A 19,598-nucleotide genomic window follows, 5' to 3' on the forward strand; every position below is an offset into this window, starting at 1 on the left:
AGGTTTTCGAAAGACGCTTTCAATTACATATCAGATTTTTGTGTAGCAGCAAAAGCAATTAAAGTTTTATATTTTCTGGAAATTTTTAACATAACATAATTTAGTTATTACAAACGTATGTATATAATAATCCTCATCAAATTTTACCAAAGCGTTTTTTTCGTTTGTCAAAATTCAATCTAGATCGAATTTTATTTGAATTTAACGAAGTCTATGGACATATGTAATGAAAACATTGCAAAATAATGTAAGCAACATATGTAGGAAACTGCATCTGATGATTGCTAATGGAATAACACTTCAAAACGGAGACACCATTGACTTAAGACTACGGCAATGACACTAGTAAATAAAGTGTGGAAGGAATAGTAAAAAAAACGTTGTTAATGGATTTTACTCTTTATCATTTATTGATCAAAAATTATGCTTAATGGTACAAATCAAAATGACATTTTATTAGGAAGTGTATGGGTTGATTTAACTGTTTATTTCTATTAATTCTTAAGGTGATTTTATTTTTCTTAAATTTTCATACTTAAAAGAGGGACTTAATTTTAAAGAAAAATAAAAAAGTATATGAAATATAATTTATATTGTTATAATTACAATTTATTTGCTTTCGTTCAATCAATCAACATAGCATGTGTAAGGATGTGTAAAAACATGTATGTATATCATGGATGATGAATGTTGTATATGTTTTATAATATTTTGAAGTATATATTTGGAAATACAAATTCATTTAGTTTTTTATATATAATGTTTTATAATACAATACGATTCAAATCATGAATAGTTAAATATTGATTTTTGCTTACATGGAAGTGGTAAAAGTAGGAAGTTCGACTTTATATTTAGTCTTCTAAATTTTAAACTAAATTTCAAGAATAGATGACTAAATATGGCAGAAGTAAAATGATTCAAGTAAAAATTATAAGATTTGAAGATTATTATTTTTTGTTTGTTGGTTAATGACTTTAATGTATGACTTAGTTTTTGGCTGCTGCTATTCTAGTTGGTGTTTGCTTTAAATAAATAAAACTAATAAAAGCAGCTTTGTCCGAAAATACATAATTTAAAATATATAGTATATATAAATAAGGAATAAACTTATAAAAGAAAACTCATTAAAATAAAATAAAAAATGTTATTTTGCAAATTTAAAGTCTTTTCACTAAATACTGGCATAAAAGTTTCAACACTTCTATACAGTGTATTTCAAAAAATGTTTCTTTTCTTCTTGTTTTTGTTTTTTGTGTTTTTTTTTTTTTTCTAAAAAATGTTTAGTAGTGTAACATCTATATTCTAGGTTCTTTTATTCTTTAGCAGCTGTTTATGTTTAATATAATATGTATTATTTATAACCTTAAATAAGTAAAAATTTGAAAATCGAAAAATGTACTCTTTTTGGGATTTTATAAAATTTTTACTTTATATAAGCTGCTAATTGATTTTTGCTCAGTAATTGCTAATCTCTATGTGAGTTTGAGCGCGAACGAGAAATTGAAGAACCACCGCCTCCGCCATGTCTACGAGATTCTGTGCGACTACGTTTTGAATGAGTGCTTCGTTTCGGTGATGGTGAATCATCTTCGTAACGTCGCTTAGGCGATGGTGAATCTACAGCAGCGGCGCCAGCTCCTCCGTTACGTTCATCATCACTGTATCGATAAGAATCACCATTTTCACCACGTCCATTTTCTCTAGTACGACCGTAAGTTTCTCTAGCTTTGCGTGATGTTTCTCTAGTTGCAGACACAGAACGACTATGGGATCTTGATGCTGATCGTGAGTGAGACCTGTTGCGACCTCGCGATGCACTACGTGAACGACTGCGTGTATGACTGTAAGTTAAAAGAGATAGAAAAAAAAAGGAAAAATTACTATAATTTTTAAGAATTTATTCAGTTTAGTTTTTCTTAAAACTTTAATAAAAGTTATTACTTAAACCTTGTAAAAGCTAAATTTTATTGTAAACGTAAAAATAAAAACTAATGTTTTCACGAATATTTGATAAGTTAAAATTTATCGAATTAGCTTTCGTATGGAATACACATTTCGATTTCGAAATTCTAGTTAAAATATACTATATATCTTGTTAGATATCAGAATGCCATAATTATTAAAAATTATGATAGTCTTTACTTGATAATAAACGGTTTTTATGTCCCTTGATTTCATATTTCAAATCATATAATCTGTTTAAAAGTTATTTTTAATTACCACTATTCTGCATTTCAATTCGAATCGATATTTTCTCCGTTTGGCATCTTTAGTATTCTGCATATCGATTCGAAGCTCCGTCACTAAAATAACAACTTAGAAAAACGTAGTTACGATCGTAATGCAGAATACATACAATCGTAAAGCATTGAAATAAAATGGTATTGCTTCTTCTTTTTCTTACGATTCCGTTTTTTGTTGGAATACCATTTTTCGATCGCAGCGTAACTGAATGCAGAAACGTAATCGAAATGCAGAATAGGAGTGAATATTTCGCGAACTATGTATGTATGTATGAATTTGTTTCAATTTGCTCTTCAATATTTTTACTGCTGGTTCTTTAACTTAAGCAGCTGTTTGGATCATTGCTAGATCGCCTTGTACAAATATTCCTTAGGGCACCTTAAATTTTTTCGGGATGTAAGTGTCATAAGGAGTTGAGTCTTGTTCCCAGAGTTTAACAATCATTAAGACTATCGGTCGTTTCAAATCTATTATAATCTATGAAAAAGGAGATAATATTCAGTGTCCAAAATTAATGGATAAAGTTAAAGAAATTTAGCAGTCTATCTTCCATAGATTAACAACAATGGTATGAGATTATTTGTGCACTTGCGTTCCCTTTTCTTACTTTTTTAACCTTTTTTGCATACAAATGTTGGCGGCTTATTAAAAACACAAACAATTTTAAATATTTGTTTTTAACGAAAAACAATTCTGTGGCAGAAATGAAAAAGTACATATCTCAAGATATGCAAAAATCATGTTTTCGCATTTTTGAAATCTCCATACTCAACTCTATATTGTGTCAATTTTTCATAGATATCGGTTCAGAACTTTTGAAAACATCAAAATTTTTAAATGTATTTTACTAAGTTTTGTACTGGATTTTAATTAAAAAAAAAAAACGTTCTCCTGAAAAATACAAAAAAACAACTTCTACTTTTGCCTTTTTACCACAGAATTAACGAATTTAATTAATTTTCATTACAATCTTTACGTTTTATACGTCGTTTTCTCAATATCCTGTAAATAATAAATTATTATCGAGTGGCGAAAATATTCACCCCTATTCTGCATTTCGATTACGTTTACGCATTTAGTTACGCAACGATCGAAAAAAGATATTTCAAAAAAAAAAACTGAATCATATGAAAAAGAAGAAGCAATTCCATTTCAATGCTTTACGAATGTGTGTATTTGTGGCGGAGAGTCGAATCGAAATGCAGAATACTGATTGAAAAGTTGACCGAGTGTCATTTTATAGTTATATGTAGGTGATTTTACATTAAATCAAAAACAATTTGAACAAAACTCGGAACAAATTTAGGCGGACTTTAACCGATGAGTTTTCAGTCAAAAACATAAACAATGCTCAGCTGTTTTTTTTCGCAAATATTTCTTTTGTAAAATGTACATTTTTAGAAAAAAAAAAAATAAAAAACATTTAAAACAATAATAATATTGATAAAACAAATCAAAAATTACTATTTACTTAAAATAAATAAGTTTTTCTTCTTCCGAATTGATCATTTTATTGTTTTTGTTGATTATGTTTTCTCACTTATAACGTAGGCTTCATTGGCCAATAAAACTCAGTTAAAATAAGATAACAAGTAACTTAACTGATTATTGCAAAACACAAAATATGGATTAAACTAGGTTTAAACAAAGAATGTAGATTATATTTATTAGAAAAAACCGCCCTTAGTGATAGTCATCCATTGCCTCAAGGGTTTTGCAGTCCTCATAGCAGTCGAAATGTCAATTAATACTGCACATGTATGTTAAAAACTTATTGTATTCCGAAAGAAGTCTGTTCATAGTTTGTAAATTTCAACATTAATGCACCTTCAAAAACCCTCTTGAATGGCTTTTCAAAGACATCCCCTTAAATTACATCATAAAAATCATATGGTTACATTTTTATATTTTCTTTTTTTCAACTTGTGTGGTTTTTTTACAATTGTATGTATATTTATAAAAATAATACATTAACTTAATGTATAATAGGATTAATAAAAAAAAAAGACTCAATAACTTAAAGCTACGGGAAGTTGTATATTAAAATAAAAACACTAATGGCTAACAGTGGTTTAAAGTTAAATTAGTGAAACTCTAATTCTATTTAATCTGAATCAACAGTTTCTTCTTTAACTTTTTTTGATTTTTTCTTAGCGGGCGTTTCTTCTGTGGGTGCTTCTGGGGCTTCTTGGTCCTTATTTTTATTCTTCTTCTTCTTCTTTTTCTTTTCGGAAGTAGTGGGTGTTTCTTCTACCTGTTCTTGTACCTCTTCAACCTTTTCCTTCTTAACTGGGGTGGAAACGTCAGCCGCCGATTCAGAGTGTTTTCGTTTCTTCACAGATAGAGTACTGTCAGCCTCAGGTTGATAAGTAAATACCTCGCTGTTGATCAAGACAACAAAAATATGTTAATATTTGAAATCAATTCTCAAAAATATCTAAAAATCAAGTAAGATTTATTTATTGTTTTCTTTTCTTCAGACAGCCAAGGTTTATCATCATTGCTATTTTTATCTTCAGACAAATGCGAAACCTTTGTGGTATCATCATTTTGAAAAGTAACAATACAATAAATCAACTTAATTCTTTCGAATACTAACCTTTTAGCTTGATATTTCTCAAATTTAGCTTTAGCTTTGCCAGTTCCCGAAAGTTTGCGTAGGTTTCCTTCTTCGAGTAATCGCAGTCTAGATTCCAATTTGACTTTATGGGCAGCACCCAATTCGAAGGTGGCTTCTTCACCAAAAGCGTCAACACGTGTCGCCAGCGATGCTTTAGCAGCAAGAGAACGTGACATTTTTCCTTTGTTCTTTAAACTGGCTTGACCGACTAGCTGAGCGTTGAAGATTAAACCATACTTAGGTGTGTCTTTCTTAGTCTTAAGAGCACGGAACAAAGCCTTTTCAGCACCGAGAATTTGTACAGTCGATGAGGGGTGTTTGGCGAGATTTATTAAAGAACCAGCATGAGCAATTAAGCGGGCTCCTACAGTTTCACCAACCAAAACTGTTAGATTTGGTGCCATAGCCATCATACGTGTCTTGAGGTAGTCATACAAATGTGTTCGGTAGTCATTAATGGATAAAATTTCATCACACAAACATTGAATATTCATAATATCTTCTTCGGAAATTTCAGTACCCATAGAAATTTCAGCAGCTTCTTTGACTTTCTCCTCTACATCTTCGGGTAAAATGTCAGACAAATCGGCGGCCGCCATGTTATCTCTGGTACCCACGAGTTTAATAGTTTTTGCGAAGGCTATATTATCTGTTATAATCTTACCCAACTCGGGAAAATGCCATCCGTACCATTCACGTGCTCTCATCATGTAGTTGTTTAATTCCTTATCCAAATCATCCAACAAACATTGTGCCTGCACAATCATAGTATCAATTTTATCAGGTGAAAATTTCAACTTATAGCGTGACAGTGAATGAGCCAAACCTAGGGCCATAGCGGTCATTTCCTTTTTAGGTAATCCACCCAAAAGACTATCGGCTTGTTGTCTAATACATCTCATCAGTTCTTGGACTCCAGTATTGTAGACACATTGCACAGACAACTTATCTTTGATGGCATTACCTAACTTGGCATCGGCGACCAACAATGATTCCTGTACTTCATCGCCGAGCAACTTCTTCAAAGTCTTCTTCAATGGTTTTGAGACTTTGCCCTCCACGGCTGCAGTGGCAGCGGCCAAAGCTTCTGTAGTGTCGTTGAATTTTTCAAAATGCTTCAGTTTTAACAATTTGTTGGCTTTTTCGGGCGTTTGGAATTCCAAATATAGGTTATCTACTTCTTGCATTTTCTTCTCATCCATTAATTTGAAAATTGCGTAGCCCGCCGGCGTTTCATAAAGCACAAACATTTTTGTGTTTTTCTTTTAATTAATTACACTTTTAATAAATTTTATTTATTTTTTTTAATTCAACACTTTTAAAAATTAACTTTTTTTATTCCAACATGCAGTCGTGGAAAAATATAAGTCCACGCGCTTTCGTTGAAAATCCAAAATGAAGGCAGATATAGAGAAAACACGTGTGTAGATGAATTTTTACTAAGCTCACTAGCGCCCCCTGGTTGTCATTTCTGTTAATGTGACAGTAGCACAAGCATTTGCTTGTGAAAATGTCAGGCACTCGATGTTACCATACTTAATACCATTTAAACGTTAAAATAATTATTAATTTAAATTTTACATTCATATATGATTTTACACTCGCAAAAAGATTTATTTCGTTCATATATTACGGACATTTTATATACATAATTTTAATAACATGTTTACGTTTAACGGTTAATTTAAATTTTTTATTATATATTTTTCATATGTTTCATTTAAATCAGTTGAAAACATAATAATATTTCACTATGGTTTCAAGAGAATTTTCCAATATTACATAGCTTGAGTTTGACCTCACAGTTTATGGGTTAACATTATTGGATTTTACTAAAACTTCAGATGTATGTTTCCTATTATCTTGAAATATATTTTCTTTTAAAGTTTTATATAAAATGCATAACAGTAAAGAATAACGCCTGTTTTTCAAAAATTTTAAACAAAAATTGTTTACTCCGAAATCCTCAAAATTCAAATCCCAGGTACCGCTAATCTGTGAGAGATATCGTCCTAATTTCTTTATTGTCCATGAGTCACGCGGAGATTCTCTTTAAAATTAGCTTAACAAAATCGCTAAAAGTTTGAAACTGGATTTTTGAAACAGCCGTCTACGCTGTGTAATGAGGATAAAAACTCACATTAATACGAATATGTATATTAAACGTAATGACGTAGTTTTATTAGAATATTTCCCAAATTTTTATACCCTCCACCACCATCAGTGGTGATATAGGGTATATATAACTTTGTCATTCCGTGTGTAACACCAAGAAATATTCAGACCAACTAAGTATATACATACATATATTCTTGATCCTTATGAAATTCTGAGTCGATTTAGCTGTCTGTCTGTCTATCTGTCTGTGTAAATCACGCTCACGAAATTCGCCCAAAATATTCTTTATTATACGGTACAGTTTGGTATTGAATATCAGTAAAATGGGTTCACGACGTAAAAAGTTATGAGTAAAAATTTCAGACTACCTCGAAAAAAATAACGTTTTTTTCTAATTCTTAAGTAGTTTTCTCAGAAACTAACAAAGATATTTCGATGAATTTTGTCGCACGTTATTTTGTGGCAGGGATCAAGTATGTTCAAACTCATAACAATTGATCCAATATTTCCCATAGCCCCCATAAAAAGGGTGTATATTCCCGTAAATTAGTTTATCGTTAATAACTCCCTCAAATATATCGGTATCAGCACAAAATTTTGTACATACAAATATAATATGAATAGAAATCATACTACCAACGTAGATCTATGTGGGTCCACAACTGCTCATAGCTCCCATATAAAGTCCACTTCCAAAAATCACCTAAACGCATATATTTCATTGATAAATAAAGCTTTTGTGATAAAATTCGAGCTGAATATGTTTTGTGTACATACAAATCATTCTACCAAATTTCTTTACGGATCGGTCCATTATTAGTCATAGCTCCCATATAAGGCCCACTTCCGAAAATCACTTAAATGCACATATTTGATTGTCAAATAAAGGTATCTTGATAAAATTTAATACAAATATGTTTTGTCTATATATGAATCACTCTACGAAATTTTTTCGGATAGGACCATTATTGGTCATAGCTCCCATATAAGGTCAACTTCCGAAAATCACTTAAACTCATATGTTTCATTGATAAATAAAGCTATAACATTGATAAAAAAAACTTGAATATGTTTTGTATACATATAAATCATTCTACCAATTTTTCTCCGGATCGGTCCATTATTGGTCACAGCTGCCATATAAGGCCCTCTTCCGAAAATCATTTAAACTCACATATTTTTTGTCAAATAAAGCTATTTTGACACAAATATGTTTTGTGTACATACATATGAATTACTCTACGAAATTTTCCTGGAGAGGCCCGTAATTGATCATAGCTCCTATATAAAGTCAACTTTCGAAAAACACTTAAACTCACATATTTAATTAATTAATAAATCTATTGGAGTAATATTCGACTTAATTTTTTTTTCATATAAATCATTAACGAAATTTTTTCTTGATCGGTCCATAATTGGTCACAACTCCCATATAAGGATAATTCCTGAAAATTACTTAAACGCACATTGACAATCAAAAACATCGGTATAAAATTCGACATAAATGTGTATTTTGTATATATCAATCGTTATACGGAATTTTACTTCTGAAAATCACTTAATACCACTTAATTCATTATTAAATGATTATATCCAGATAATATTCGACATGAGTATGTTTATGTATAGATAAATCATTATAATAAAGTGTTTGCAACTGGACTATTAGTATAAAATTTTATGAACCTAATCAAAATTAGTTCCACATATGCATAAATGTTAGTACCCTTACTACGGAAACAAAAATGTTGTCAAGTTATCTACAAATTAGATAGTTAAATGGGTTTTAATAAAAAGTAGCTTGCTGGTGGAGGGTATTTAAGAATCGGCATAGCCGAATATAGCACTCTAACTTGTTTTTTTTATTTCTCATTTAAGCGATTTTTTAGAAATTTTTAATAATTTTTGACCGATTTTTGTGTTTTATATCTTATTGGAACGATAATCGATTATATATTCCAATGATTTACTATTAAAATCCACAAAGATAATTGTTTTATCTATCTGGTGGTGCCACCTGTTAACGAGGTCCTATCGCATTTAATTTTTCCAAAATACATTTCTATAACTTTACGTATAAGTCTTGAGGCAGAGACGACCACTCTTCGCAACTTCTATAAAATTAGAGAATTTTATATTTGGGACTCAAGTATACAGTCAGAAAGATTAAAATATAAAATTGTGAAAAATTGGTGGGTGAAACGTTTTTTTTCATATTCGGAATCAGCACACCAAATAACACTGGGATTAGTGAAAATTATTTAAAAAGTGTAATCCATACCTAATAAGGAGTGGGTTCGAAAAAATTGGTGCGTGTGTTTATTGTAATAAAATTAAAACTAAGAAGTGAATCATTTTAAATTTATTATCAACAAATATCTTTTTGTTGATTTTATACCAATTTTTAACGTAAAATTCAGTTTCGATTCTTTTCAGTTTTTTTTACACATTTAGTTGGTTTTACAACGAAATTTGAAAAATTTCTTCTATACATTTTGAATTGACCTTTTATTGTATTCCTAAATTTTTAACCAATGCCGAATAGCATAAAGTGGGACGAAATACGGTACAGTTTAAAATATAGAATATTGGGTATTTTAAAAGCGCACGTAGCTGATGATCCAGCTATTTGTTAGGACATGCGACTTTTTAAAATCTGTGAATATATTTTTCAGTCCACTTGTTAGTTTTTGAACAAAACTGCCGAGATATGAATCATCTGAATTTTGAAAAAATTGTCTAATTTTGTTTCAGCATTCCTACGGCGTAAAAAATCAAATTTTTAGATGACAAAGGTTCCTTTCAAATTATCCAATACAATAAAATATTTCGGGGAACGACCTTTGTACCACATTCATTTTCCTGGAGTGGATATATTAAAATTTTTACAAAATCTAAAAACTCATTTTCGTTAGCTTGTAAGAATGCTTCGTTATTTCGCACCACGAAATTGTGTCGTAATATATACGAAATTGTGCGAAATATTTTAGTATAATGCAAATAATTTTAGAAAAATTAAATTACATAAAATGTAAATCTATCTATATAAATAAATGAGTAATGTTTCTTCGTAATCGGTAAACTAATGAATTACGTCGCCTGAATGGACAATATTTCAAATATATGTCTCAGGAATCGTGAGAAGTGTTCCAGTGAAGTTTTAAATTTGTCCAATAGAATGATTTACAGATACACATATCGGATTTTGTTAAAATGCTTGGTATGTTAATGAAATATATGGGGTAAAGTGACTTAAGGAAATGGATCTTATATGAGAGCTTTGACCAATGATGGACTGATCCTAACATTTTTCAGAATGATTTATATATACAAAAAATACTCATGTCAAATTTTAAAGCCCATACAGAAAAAAATTTCGGAGTGATTTGAATATATCAAAAACTTATTTATAAGAAATTTTAGTCCGGGATCTTTATTAATCAATGAAATATGCGATTTTTGGAAAAGGATCTTATATGGGAGCTATGACCAATTATGGATCGATAAGGAAAACATTTCTTAGGGTAGTTTATATCTACTTTAAACACATTAATTACGAAATTTATACCGATATCTTCATTCAGTAATTAAATATATCCGTTTAAGGGGTTATTGTAAGTGGGCCATTATATGGTAGCTATGACCAATTGCTGACCGATCCGGAAAACATTTGGTAGGGTCATATACATATGTATACACAAAACATATTTATGTCAATATCTTTATTTCTTAATTAGTTATGTGCTTATAAGTGGTTTTCGGAAGTGGACCTTATATGGGAGCTGTGACCAAATATGCACCGACCCGGAACAAATTACGCAGGGTGTTTTATATGTACTTTAACCGATCCGAAAAATATTTTTCAGAGGGATGTTATTCCAATATCTATATTTTTTAATTAATTGTGTGCATTTAAGTGATTTTCGGAAGGGGACCTTATATGGGAGCTTTGTCCTATTATGGACCAATCCGAAAAATATTTTGCAGAGAGACATAAAGTGTATTCATATTGGTAAATTTTCTAATAAAATGGCCATATAATTGTTTCTATCTAAAATATTTTCAAGAAAATTCACATGTTTATTCTATATTTAGTAGACTACGTTATAGTGTAATGAATTAATAAAAAAATATTGGTCTCTGGTCTATTCGAACACTTTTGTACATGTTAGTTTTTGGCACATTTCAAGTGTAAATTTATTATGTACCGTTATTTTTCTTCGAATTTTTCATTGATATAGATTTTATTGATATTTAGAATAAATTTTAGTACGATTTTCATACGATTTCAGAACATAAATTTTAAATAAATAGAGTGTTAGTTATTTTGTACTGAAATAAATTTGTGTGGAAATGCGACATTGAATCGAAATTCTGCGGGAAAGGGACAATAATGCAGACAAAATGCTAATTTATTAAATTTCGCTTCTAGTACTGCTCACAATTTCTTAGGTTTTTCATCCGAATTTGAAGCACTTCGGGTTACTAATTGTGACGAAAATACATCTTTTTCCACACTTTTTTTTGCTGAGTACTTGAAGTACTTCCAATTTTGATGAAAACCCTATGAATTTTACATTAGCGTGTCATTGGAGGGATGATGTTCAATTTTAACAACTTTGAACTACATCTCACTTTTAACTTGGTTTTCATTTAATTTTCACAACTTTGAACTACATCTCACTTTTAACTTGGTTTTCATTTGTAAGGAAATATTTGATTTATAAAAGTGAAACATATGTAATCGCATTTTTGGATGTGAATAAGATGTCGTTTGTAAAGTATGACATCAATTATTTTTTGCTGGGAACCTATATTTTTGTGTACTGAATTTGAAAGTTATAAAAATAATCAGCAGGAATATGAACATGGGTGTCGTATTTTATGATTTTAACACAGAAATACTGTTTTTTCTGTTTGTGTAAAAAAAAAAACTTAAATAAGCACTTACATAACAGATTACATGTCAGCATCTATTTAATCACTATTTCATATGAAGTATTAATTATTTAAAAGTAATATTAGATGGTATAAAATAGTGATTAAAAAGAAAGTTTTCGAGTGAGAATTATTCATTACCAAGTGTTTGATAGGTATCTTTCGGAAATTTTAGAGTTGAGTTTTTGTTTTAGAGCATTTTGCATAAAAAAATACCGAACTATTATTTGATAATAAATATTTAATTTGTAACCTTTTTTACCATTTGTGAATAGTGTGTATGTATGTAGGTCAACTTAAAACTTCTTTTAACATAAAATTTTATAGAGTAATTCCAAAAATAGGACATATGTAAAGAAATAGTTGCCTAAATAAACGACAACTAAGAATTTGAACAAACTAATAATAAATAGCGTATATAAACTATTAAAATAAATTCATAAAACATAAAGAAAACTACTTACCGCCTTCTGCTACGACCATGACGATGACAATCACGTGCATAGTGTCCCCGGTCTCCACAGTCATAACACTTGCTATCACCACCGCCTCCACCAGCACCGCCACCACCTCCTCCATTTCTACCGCCACCAATACCTCTGCCGCCACTGCCACCGTAACGGTCACCACCACCTCTACGGTCACCTCCACCACCACTACGGCCGCCACCAGTTTTTGTGCTCTTGCCGGTAGACAATTCTACACGAGCTCTGCGGCCACATATAGTACGACCATCTAAACCCTTTACGGCATCGGCCGCATCACGTGCATCTTCAAATTCTACAAATGCAAATCCTGGTGGAGAGCGTGCAATCCAAACACTACGCAATGGACCGTACGCACCAAATGCATATTCCAATTCATTCTTTCGAGCACTATTTCCCAGATCGCCAATATAAACTTTACGATCACTGGGATAACGAGACATTTTCTTCGACTAAAATGAGAACAAAAAATGAGACAAATATGCAAGCCAATTTTGAATGCATAGTTTTCATTTTGGAAGTAAAACAAAACGAGTAAACACAAAATTTTTATCTATTCTTTTGTCTGCAGCCAATACCCCCTGTATAAAATTTACAAGGGTTAAAAAGAAAATGATAAAAAATCGATTCCTTTTTTAATGCATTAAATTCTTTGAAAGTTTTTCACTTACCATTTTCAAAAAATTATATTTTTATAGAGTTTTAATGTAATAGTTATTTTATGTTTATTTTATTATCTAAATTAATAAATTCTTAAAACATGCTCACAAATGAAAAAATCGGAAAATGAAAATCTTGTTCTGTTCTGCTTTTTTCTTTTCTTCTTCTGCTGCAACAACGCGCAAAAAACCGAATGCGAATAAAATAGCAGAAACAATAATGATAATTTAGATAATTTAAACATTCTTCTCTTCTACTTTTTCTTTCTTTCTTCTGGCAACACTAAAGAAATCGCTATAAAAATGGCATGCAAGGCGACTTCACATAAGCGGTATTACACACATTTATAGTTAAAAATTTCAGTTAAAACAGAGAAAAACTTGCATTTTATTTAAATAAATAATAAATATTTAAATAAATAATAAATATTTAAATATATATAAGACAAATATTTTTTCTATTAAATGTTAACTAATTAAACAATATTGTTTTATATTTTATATTTACATTGTGTAGACAATCTCTATAAAGCGAAACCCATATGATGTATTTACGTTATGGCCAAATTTTGAAAATTAATACGCCGAAGTAGATCTTTGCAACAAAGATTTTTTCATTCGGAATTTAATTTGTTCATAAATTTTTACATTTCTATGTATATTTTCCACAAAAAAATTAATTAATCTGCCGAAAAAATGTTTTTCATTTCAAACAAACTTTATTCCATTCAGGATATTTTCTTAAATTTTTTATAAAATATAAAAATTTCACAAACTTTATTAATGAAATCGTCGTACTCAGAGTTTTTGACATCAGTGCGTACCAAATACTCCACCTTATATGAATTCGCCTTGATTTAAACTGTGATATTTTAAATTATCTGTAATTTGGCAAAATTTCCAAAAAAAAAAAAACAGCATATTTTCATTACGTTGGAAAGCTGCAAAACATAGTATTGCCACATTCAAGAAATCTTTAGTAAAAACCCCTATAAGAAATGAATGACCGAAACTAACACATACAAAATGATTTTACTAACACACACGCAACATTTTTTTTATAGAATTGTCGAAAAAAAAATTTAATGGATGATTCCATCAACAATGACAGTCAAATGACCGGTAAAATGACCGTTACTTGACCCAATGTGTGGTATAGGGTTGAATTTGCATATGAAAGAATGAAACAACTACATTTTGATTAAAATGTATTAAAATTTATATTTTGATCAACAATGACAGCCAAATGACCGATCAAATGACTGTCACTGTGTTACAGAGTTGTATTTTTCGTCGTTACAAATTAATTGTTTCTGCGAAAGCCAAAGATCAAGAAGCGAAAAAATAAAAAAATTACAAAGTCTTTAAATTATTAAAAATAAAGAGAATTATTATAAACTAAATTTGAAAAAAGTTCAGGAAGTGGATCAGAAGATAAACAATTCGGAGTTTAATCAATCAATGGTAACATAAATATGTACTTATGATTTTTGTATTTCGATATTTATGAATACTTATGTATTTCTTTACAGACAACTTATTTCCACAAATTAATAGGAGCATCAGAGGACTTAAGATTCTGCGAGATATGTAAAATGGTGAAAAGACTGGTAATTTATGTATATGATTACTATATTAATAAAATTAACAATATATAAATATATATATATATATATTAAAATATCAATAAATTGTGTTTTATTATAAATTGGTATAGCCGTCAGATTTGACGGATATATTCATCAAGTGTGATTAGTCAACAATGACCGATTAATGCATCATTTTTTTATTTGTTAACTGTGATGGATATATCCATCAAGCATGATTAGTCAATCATGACTAATATTTATATCATCCATGATTAGTAAACAACAAAAGAGTGAGCAGCTCAAATATATGTTTTAAAGTCGATAGAATTCATAAGTGCGAGGGTGATGCAACATCACATGTACACAAATGTTTCCATCACTTTTTACATATTGCCCTTAAGAAAGTGATGGGAGCTTTGTTCTACGCAATGATGGGTATATTCTCAGTAGTGACAGTCAATTGACCGGTCAAATGACTGTCACTGTTCTTATAGGGACATTTATTTATTAAAGTGTACTAAAAGTGAGACTTGCGCCGATTCGGCTTAAGCCGACTAAGCCTAGCCGCCGAACAAAATGTCAAAGCCGCCGCCGCCGAAAATTTTTCAGCTTAATACGGCTTGAAAGTTTCGCCAATATTTTGTACAATTTACAGAATACTTTCGCTAAATTTGTGGAATTTTATAATATAAAATTAATTTGTTTTCATTTAAGCAAGTTTTCTTTTATCTAATAATAAGCCGCTCATTGAAATTTGGCCGGTGTAGAACTTTGCTCAACGTTCGATGTACATGCTTCGCCTCAGATATTTTCGCGCCTAATTCGAGTCGCTGCTTTGACTTCAAACCAGCTTCGTTGACGTCAACGGAGCTACACCTTTTTACATTGCTGGTATGTCATACCGTAATGGGCTAGGGTATCAAACATGTGTATTTTAAATGGGAAGTGCAGTTGATGTCAATTCTGCCGACTGCGAAAAGAAATTCTGCTAGAATTTTTCGCGCCAAACTGTTTTCTGCATTTTTTATTTGAAAAAAATCTGTTGTTGTGTGTGTGCGAAAATCTAAAATAACAGAAATGATAAAAAAATAATTTTTTACTAAAAATTGAAATTAATAAGATTGTATGCTATACTACTATACCGAGGGTCATTGTACAAAGAAACAGCAAGTGTTTGAATTTAGATAAATTGTTAATAATTATGATGAAATTTTTATACCCTACACCACTTTAGTGGGGAGGGTATATTGGATTTGTGCTGATGTTTGTAACGCACAATAATATTGGTCCTATACCCACCTTAAAGTATACCAATCGGCTTAGAATCATTTTCTGAGTCGATTTAGCTATGTCCGTCCGTCTGTCCGTCCATGTAAACCTTGTAATCAAACTACAGGTCGCAATTTTGAAGATAATTCAATGAAATTTGGCACATGATCTTCTATTGTCCCAGGGACGAAGCCTATTGAAAATGGTTAATATCGGTCCATTATTTCACCTAGCCCCCATACAACTGAACCCCCGAATAGGGCTTGTAAACCTTGTAATCAAACTACAGGTCGCAATTTTGAAGATAATTCAATGAAATTTGGCACACGATCTTCTATTGTCCCAGGGACGAAGTCTATTGAAAATGGTTAACATCGGTTCATTATTTCACCTAGCACCCATACAACTGAACCCCCGAATAGGGCTTATAAACCTTGTTTATGTTTAATATACTCGTATCTCGACAAAAAGCTGCAAAACCAAGTTCTATACTAGCCTTGATGACTCTCGTGAATTTTATAATTATAGGGTCTCATTTGACCATAGCTCCTATACAAATCCCCCTTCAAAATTTGACTTAAATGTCCACAATTTTATTCAGCAATAAATGGCTTAAGTATAATTCAAGGCAAGGAGAAATTCAACTTAAATGCTCTATTATGAAAACTAAATCACATTTTATTTTTGTAACAGGTGTAGGGTATTATATGGTCGGCCTCGCCCGACTATAATTTCTTACTTGTTTTAAGGCGGGGTTTGTTTTCGTTTAATACCCAAAAGTGTTTATCGAAATCTATATTTGGCATATTTGTGAGATCTAGAAGATTAAAAAATGTAAGTAATGGTGTTAATTAATTATTTATTTGTCTATAAAGAACGTCTTTCTTTTCAAGAAAGAGGAAGCATCATGATGGTCTCCTGGAAGAATGCCCACATATATACCTCCCTAGTCACCTAGGCGGGTGGTGGTCGGTCGGCTAGTGGTGGTCGGTCGGCTAGTGGTGACATGGTATATTATCACCTAGAGGCAATGGACGGAAGCTGATTGCCGTATTCAGGGGGTATCCTTGGGATACATACTTATTATTATACCATTAATCTCAGCAGAATCACTACCATACACCCATAATAGAGCGCGATGTCTGTCTGGTGTGCCTTTCAGTGAAGCTCTTGTTGTCTCCAAACACTATGGTGGCCGAATATTTACAAGAAACAATTGTTAAGCCGCCTTTTATAAAAATTTATAGCTTTGTAGAGAATGTCTTCACGGACCTAAAGGATATAACCTGGCTAGGTATGTAGATGTTGTTTGGCCAAATATTGGTACTAACCATTGTGGGCTTTATGTCGACTTTAGGTCCCTTATAGTTGTCACACTATACCAAATAAGCATTCTTGCTAGAATTAAAGTTTAAAACAAGTTTAATTCCAGTCAAACATTCAAATTTCAAGTGTTGAAATACACCTTAATTCAATAGCATTCTCCTGTGAAAACGAAACTTGAATTCAAGTCGAACATTACAATGTTTTTACAGTATAATTCAATGCACGAAATCTATATACATAATACATACATATATAAAATTCTAACGTTACTGACTGACTGACTGATTCATCATCGTAGAGCCTAAACGGTTTTAGTTAAAGAGCTGAAATTTAGACAAGAGGTTGGTCTTCCACCAAATAGATCCACTTAGACGGGATTTTTGGAAATTCGAATGATTAGGGGGTTAAAAATGGTAAAAACGGGTAAATTCGGTAACCTCATATCTCCTAAACTATAAAAGATACAAAAACAGTTTAAAGCTTATCGTCGTTCATTTAAAAAATAAGCGGACAGTTGTCTGGTACTTTTTTTCAAATTCGGCCCCTTTGGGGAATAAACGGGTAGAAACTGTAATTTGGTACTTCTTTTGCACCCCATGTATCTTTTAAACCAGAGAACATTCAAAAAATATTTTTGAATCCTTCATAACTTGACGAACAAATAAAAATATAAATTTAGTACTTTTTGGATATTCGAACGTTTAAGGGGTGAAAATTGTACCTATTTTTGGTACTTTTTTATAAAACATTGTTTTTGGTTTATTAACTTATACATATGAATACATAATAACGGGCTCCCAATACGATGTTGCAACTGGTACTTTTTTGACTTAGAACTTAGAAACATGTAATTAAGCACTTGAGAATCTATAAAAGTGGACTTTTTGGTACTTTTTCGTTCTTCAAAAGGTATTTTTTGAGTTTTCTGTTTTTCGTTCTTCGACTGGTACTTTTTGAATTTTTTATAATATTGAACCTAGAACCATGAATTTAGGAATGTACAGCCCGGATTAAGTAATAACATATAAAAGGGAACTTTTTGGTACTTTTTCGTTCTTCAAAAGGTATTTTTTGAATTTTCTATAATATTGAACATGGAGTAAGTGAGAACATATAAAACGGGACTTTTTGGTACTTTTTCGTTCTTCAACTTGTACTATTTGGATTTTCTTTTATAATGAACCTAAAAACATAAAACATAAAACTAAGCAATCAGGGACTTGAGTGAATGAAAATTTAAACTGGAGTATTTCTGGTAATTTTTCGTTCTTTAACTGGTACTTTTTGAATTTTCTAAAATATTGAATATATAAACATAAAATTAAACACGCAGTATCCTAACTGAACGAAAATTTATCTCGCTTACGTCCACTAAAATAGGAATAGTCTTCCTTAAGAGTTGCGAGTTTTCATACATTCTAATAATGTTTTCAAAGTGAAACTTTTGGAATATTTTTCAATCTCTTTGTGATCCCTTTAAATGATGTTGTTCTGGAAGAACTTTAACATCCATGTAAACATTTTGGGTAATAAACTGGGGGACTACCAATGAGGGGAGCGGAACCTCCCATATGAATTAAATACAAAAATTCGTTTATCTGGGAAACTAATATAACTAAATTCTTCAAATTTTGCACGAACAACTTTAATATTCATCTGAACATTTTGGAGAAAAAAGGGCGGACTTTCATCTGGGGGGCTTGGAGCTCCCATATGAATTAAATATAAAAATTCGTATATCTGAGAAACTATTAGAGCTAGAATCTTCAAATTTTACTGAAGAACATTTAGAGAATAACGGGCGGACTTTCAATGGGGGGCTTGGCACTTCCCATATGAATTAAATACAAAATTTTGTATATCTGGAAACTATTAGATTATTAAAATTTTTCATAGATTAAATTAAAATCTTAATTAACGTTCGGAATAATTGGCGAAATTGCAATAATTTGCGTGGAATCTCCCATATGTAACAAATTGTATATCTGGAAAACCATTGTAGTTAGAATCATCAAAATTGTTAAGTAGGCTTCTTATTTATATTGCTTTTAGGGTAGCACAGCACACTGGGTATAGCTAGTAAATAAACAAATAAAATATCTTTGTTTTTACGTTATTGATCATTTTCTTAATGCAAAATTTTTTAGAAACTGATTTTCTGCAAGATGTTTTATATGGAAGATAGTTTTATATATAGGCAGATCCTAGTAAAACTTGGAGAAAGGATTTGTTTTTAATTTTTAAGAATTTTTTATTCATCCCTGCATAATTTCTCATGCAACTTTTGAGTTTGCTCTGTTTTGTTGTTATAAACAATATATTTGCTTCCAAAATCCTACTTCTGATC

The 19,598-nt window shown here is 30.8% G+C and overlaps 2 protein-coding genes across 2 annotated transcripts; both read right to left on the reverse strand.

The window, feature by feature from the left end:
* Positions 1-387: 387 nt before the first annotated feature.
* On the reverse strand, positions 388-13,270 carry LOC119606718 (serine/arginine-rich splicing factor 3). The gene is made up of 3 exons (XM_037960280.1): positions 13,080-13,270; positions 12,388-12,860; positions 388-1,844 (listed from the first exon to the last, which is right to left on the reverse strand). Exons 1-3 carry the CDS (start codon positions 13,080-13,082, stop codon positions 1,469-1,471), a joined length of 852 nt encoding a protein of 283 aa, XP_037816208.1. The 5' UTR covers positions 13,083-13,270; the 3' UTR covers positions 388-1,468.
* Positions 4,137-6,279, reverse strand: LOC119606717 (nucleolar protein 58). Its single transcript, XM_037960279.1, has 2 exons — positions 4,847-6,279; positions 4,137-4,628 (listed from the first exon to the last, which is right to left on the reverse strand). Exons 1-2 carry the CDS (start codon positions 6,115-6,117, stop codon positions 4,352-4,354), a joined length of 1,548 nt encoding a protein of 515 aa, XP_037816207.1. The 5' UTR covers positions 6,118-6,279; the 3' UTR covers positions 4,137-4,351.
* Positions 13,271-19,598: the final 6,328 nt, after the last annotated feature.

The sequence above is a fragment of the Lucilia sericata genome, unplaced genomic scaffold (assembly GCF_015586225.1).
Source record: "Lucilia sericata isolate MDLA Ls3-8-SP2 unplaced genomic scaffold, ASM1558622v1 Contig000616F_arrow, whole genome shotgun sequence".
Lineage (NCBI taxonomy): Eukaryota > Metazoa > Arthropoda > Insecta > Diptera > Calliphoridae > Lucilia > Lucilia sericata.